The 2,444-nt window shown below is 41.4% G+C and overlaps 1 protein-coding gene across 1 annotated transcript in view; it reads left to right on the top strand.

Annotated features, from left to right (window-relative positions):
- Positions 1–701, top strand: part of MAP1LC3C (microtubule-associated protein 1 light chain 3 gamma) — a 1,696-nt gene extending 995 nt beyond the window's left edge. Inside the window, exon 2 of the mRNA XM_009321246.1 lies at positions 155–701. Coding sequence (XP_009319521.1) covers positions 155–365 — 211 coding nt within the window. The 3' untranslated portion in view covers positions 366–701. The remainder of the gene's footprint in view (positions 1–154) is intronic.
- The last annotated feature ends 1,743 nt before the right edge of the window (positions 702–2,444 follow it).

Below are 2,444 nucleotides of genomic sequence, written 5' to 3'. Positions count from 1 at the left end.
CTGATGAAGACGTTAAACCACATAATGACTCTACACAGCATTTCTTGTACATAGTCCATGCAACTGCTCTGCTTAATGTATTTCATAGACTGAAGTTGAAACCTTCCTAAATTTGCTAATGCTTAATCCTCTTTCTCCCCCCTTCTTCAATTAGAAGCAGGATGGCTCTAACTGCTACACAAGCTTTCTACCTGCTGGTGAACAACAAAAGCCTAGCCAGTATGTCCTTGACAATGGCAGAAGTGTACAGGGACTACAAAGACGAAGATGGCTTTGTGTATATGACATATGCTTCCCAGGAGATGTTTGGATGCTTTTTACCCACTGCTCAAGGGAAAACTATGGAATGCCTTCAAAAAACTTAAGGTTGGGTCCATGTGCTGCCGTGAAGCAGTTTGCTATGAACCATGCCTGTGACATGAACCTCGGAGATGCTCCTTCCAATATGAGCTCATGAGCTCTTGAGCTCTGTAGTGGGGAGTTATGACCCAAAAGCTGGCAGGGCCAGCTTAAGGCGGAAATGGTGGTACACTTTTCCTAGATAATAATTTGGATATATATTTTTATATTTGAAGACACTATGGGGTTTTTTGAAACTGCACCTCCACTTTTTTTGCAATATCAATCTTTGTTATGTAACTGATTTTTTAAGGTGTCCTTAAAGCCTAAGTCTAAGAGTAAAATAAAGAAGCTTTTAAGTATTGAGTTGAGTGTTAGTTTTAATCTGGGGAAAGACTGTAAAAGTCTGTCTAGGAGAAGGTCCTAGAATAATTCTGGGAATTTGAGCTCAATGCCTCTTAAATGAAGCATTGCTTGCACAGCCACTCAATTTTTTGAATGGAATAACAAAGCTTAAGTCAGGTCACACAGGAGCAAAACCATACCTATATATGGCTCATTAAGCTAGATATCCAAGCTGCAAGATTAAGTAGACTGTACTAGTGCTAGAGCAGGGTTCAAATGCAGTGTTAATTTTAACACCTCAGTAAACTACTGTCAGCTGTTACAGAAAACACTGAGTATATGTGGTATAGATAACTGCTTGTTTAAATAAGGAAAACTGATTACTAGTCAGTATAACCTAAATGCAGATAGCATGACTTGAACTGTAGTTTAATCAAGTGTTCAAGAGTCTGTTCTTACTAAATTCTGCTGGTCTGGTCTCTGTAGGTAGACAGTCCATATCCATCTCTACAGGCACCTGCTTGTCAGTTCCCCTTCAGTGAGCCTTCTTTCAAGGATGGATAGAGCTATGTGATGTACCTTGCGATTAAGAGGTATACCAGTGTCTCTAGAAAATGTCAAAACTGTCATGTAGTGAGATGCTGACTCATCTAACACACAGACTTGGTTCCTAAACATGTACTAAAGGAACATTTGACATGAGGCTTAGTCTGAAGCATAGCTCAAGCTAGCTTTCCTGGTCGTCTCATACGTGAGGAATGTATTGGAAAGCTGTAAGTGTTCTGATCGTGCATAATCAACTTAAAACACCAGGTCATTTTAAACTGTCACAGTGTGCAGTTAATTAATCAACCTCTGGCAGCCTCAGCTTAGGATGGTCAAATTGTTACAATATGATGCAATTCTTCTGTTCAGTACCAAACTGATTTGCAGAATGATTAATGTAGGAATTACTAGACTGCAAAGAAAGAAGTGTTGACAGTATTTAAATTATGCATAAGGAAGGAATGTGTGTGTAAGCTTCTTGCAGTGGTTTTCTTGCGCTAATAATCTCTTAAACTTAAAGCTCTGAGCAGACCTGGGTTCAAGCTGCTAAACCGGGGGGGGGGTTTAGAGGGGTACCTGCCTTAGCGAAGGTGGTGTTTGCCAACTTGTGTTTCATGAGCTGAGGAACAAAGAAATCATTGACCTGACCGACTCGGTGGAAAGGCTAATGCTATGTCAGTATAGGTTATGAAAACATGTGGGCTTTGGGATCCCAGAATCTGTTGCTTGGATAGATTTCACTTACACTTGTAATGGAAACAGTTTCCATTGCACAAACTGAACTCAAATAGTCATTTGTTACCAGCCCTCAGGGAGGCAGAGACACCTGTTTGGCAGGAGCACCACACAGCAATGTTGAACAGCTGTGGGAACCTTGGGGTGGGGGGAGCAAGGGGAAGTCTCGCTATGTTCAAGCTCTCCTGCCAGTCTAAGAGCTGGGCTAATGTTTTGCTTCATTGGCTCCTCTGTTTGTCTTCCTGTCTTGTGTGATACTTGGTACATGAAGAGGAAAGCACTACAGATTCTTGGCCAGAGCAATTTTATGTCTGAGAGCCAACTTTGGTTTGTAATGTCGTGGCTGAGGTGTAAGTGTTGATCCCTCCAGCATTTATTGACATTAGGCTATGGTGTCTAACAGGCTGAGTCACAGATCCAGCCAAAAAAGTTACACAAGGAGAAGGTCAGTTGCAGGTAAAGAGCACCATTATAAACCT

Source organism: Pygoscelis adeliae, unplaced genomic scaffold (assembly GCF_000699105.1).
Source record: "Pygoscelis adeliae isolate BGI_AS28 unplaced genomic scaffold, ASM69910v1 Scaffold463, whole genome shotgun sequence".
NCBI lineage: Eukaryota > Metazoa > Chordata > Aves > Sphenisciformes > Spheniscidae > Pygoscelis > Pygoscelis adeliae.
Note: the sequence above shows the minus strand (reverse complement) of the source record. Positions and strands in the feature narration are given on the sequence as shown.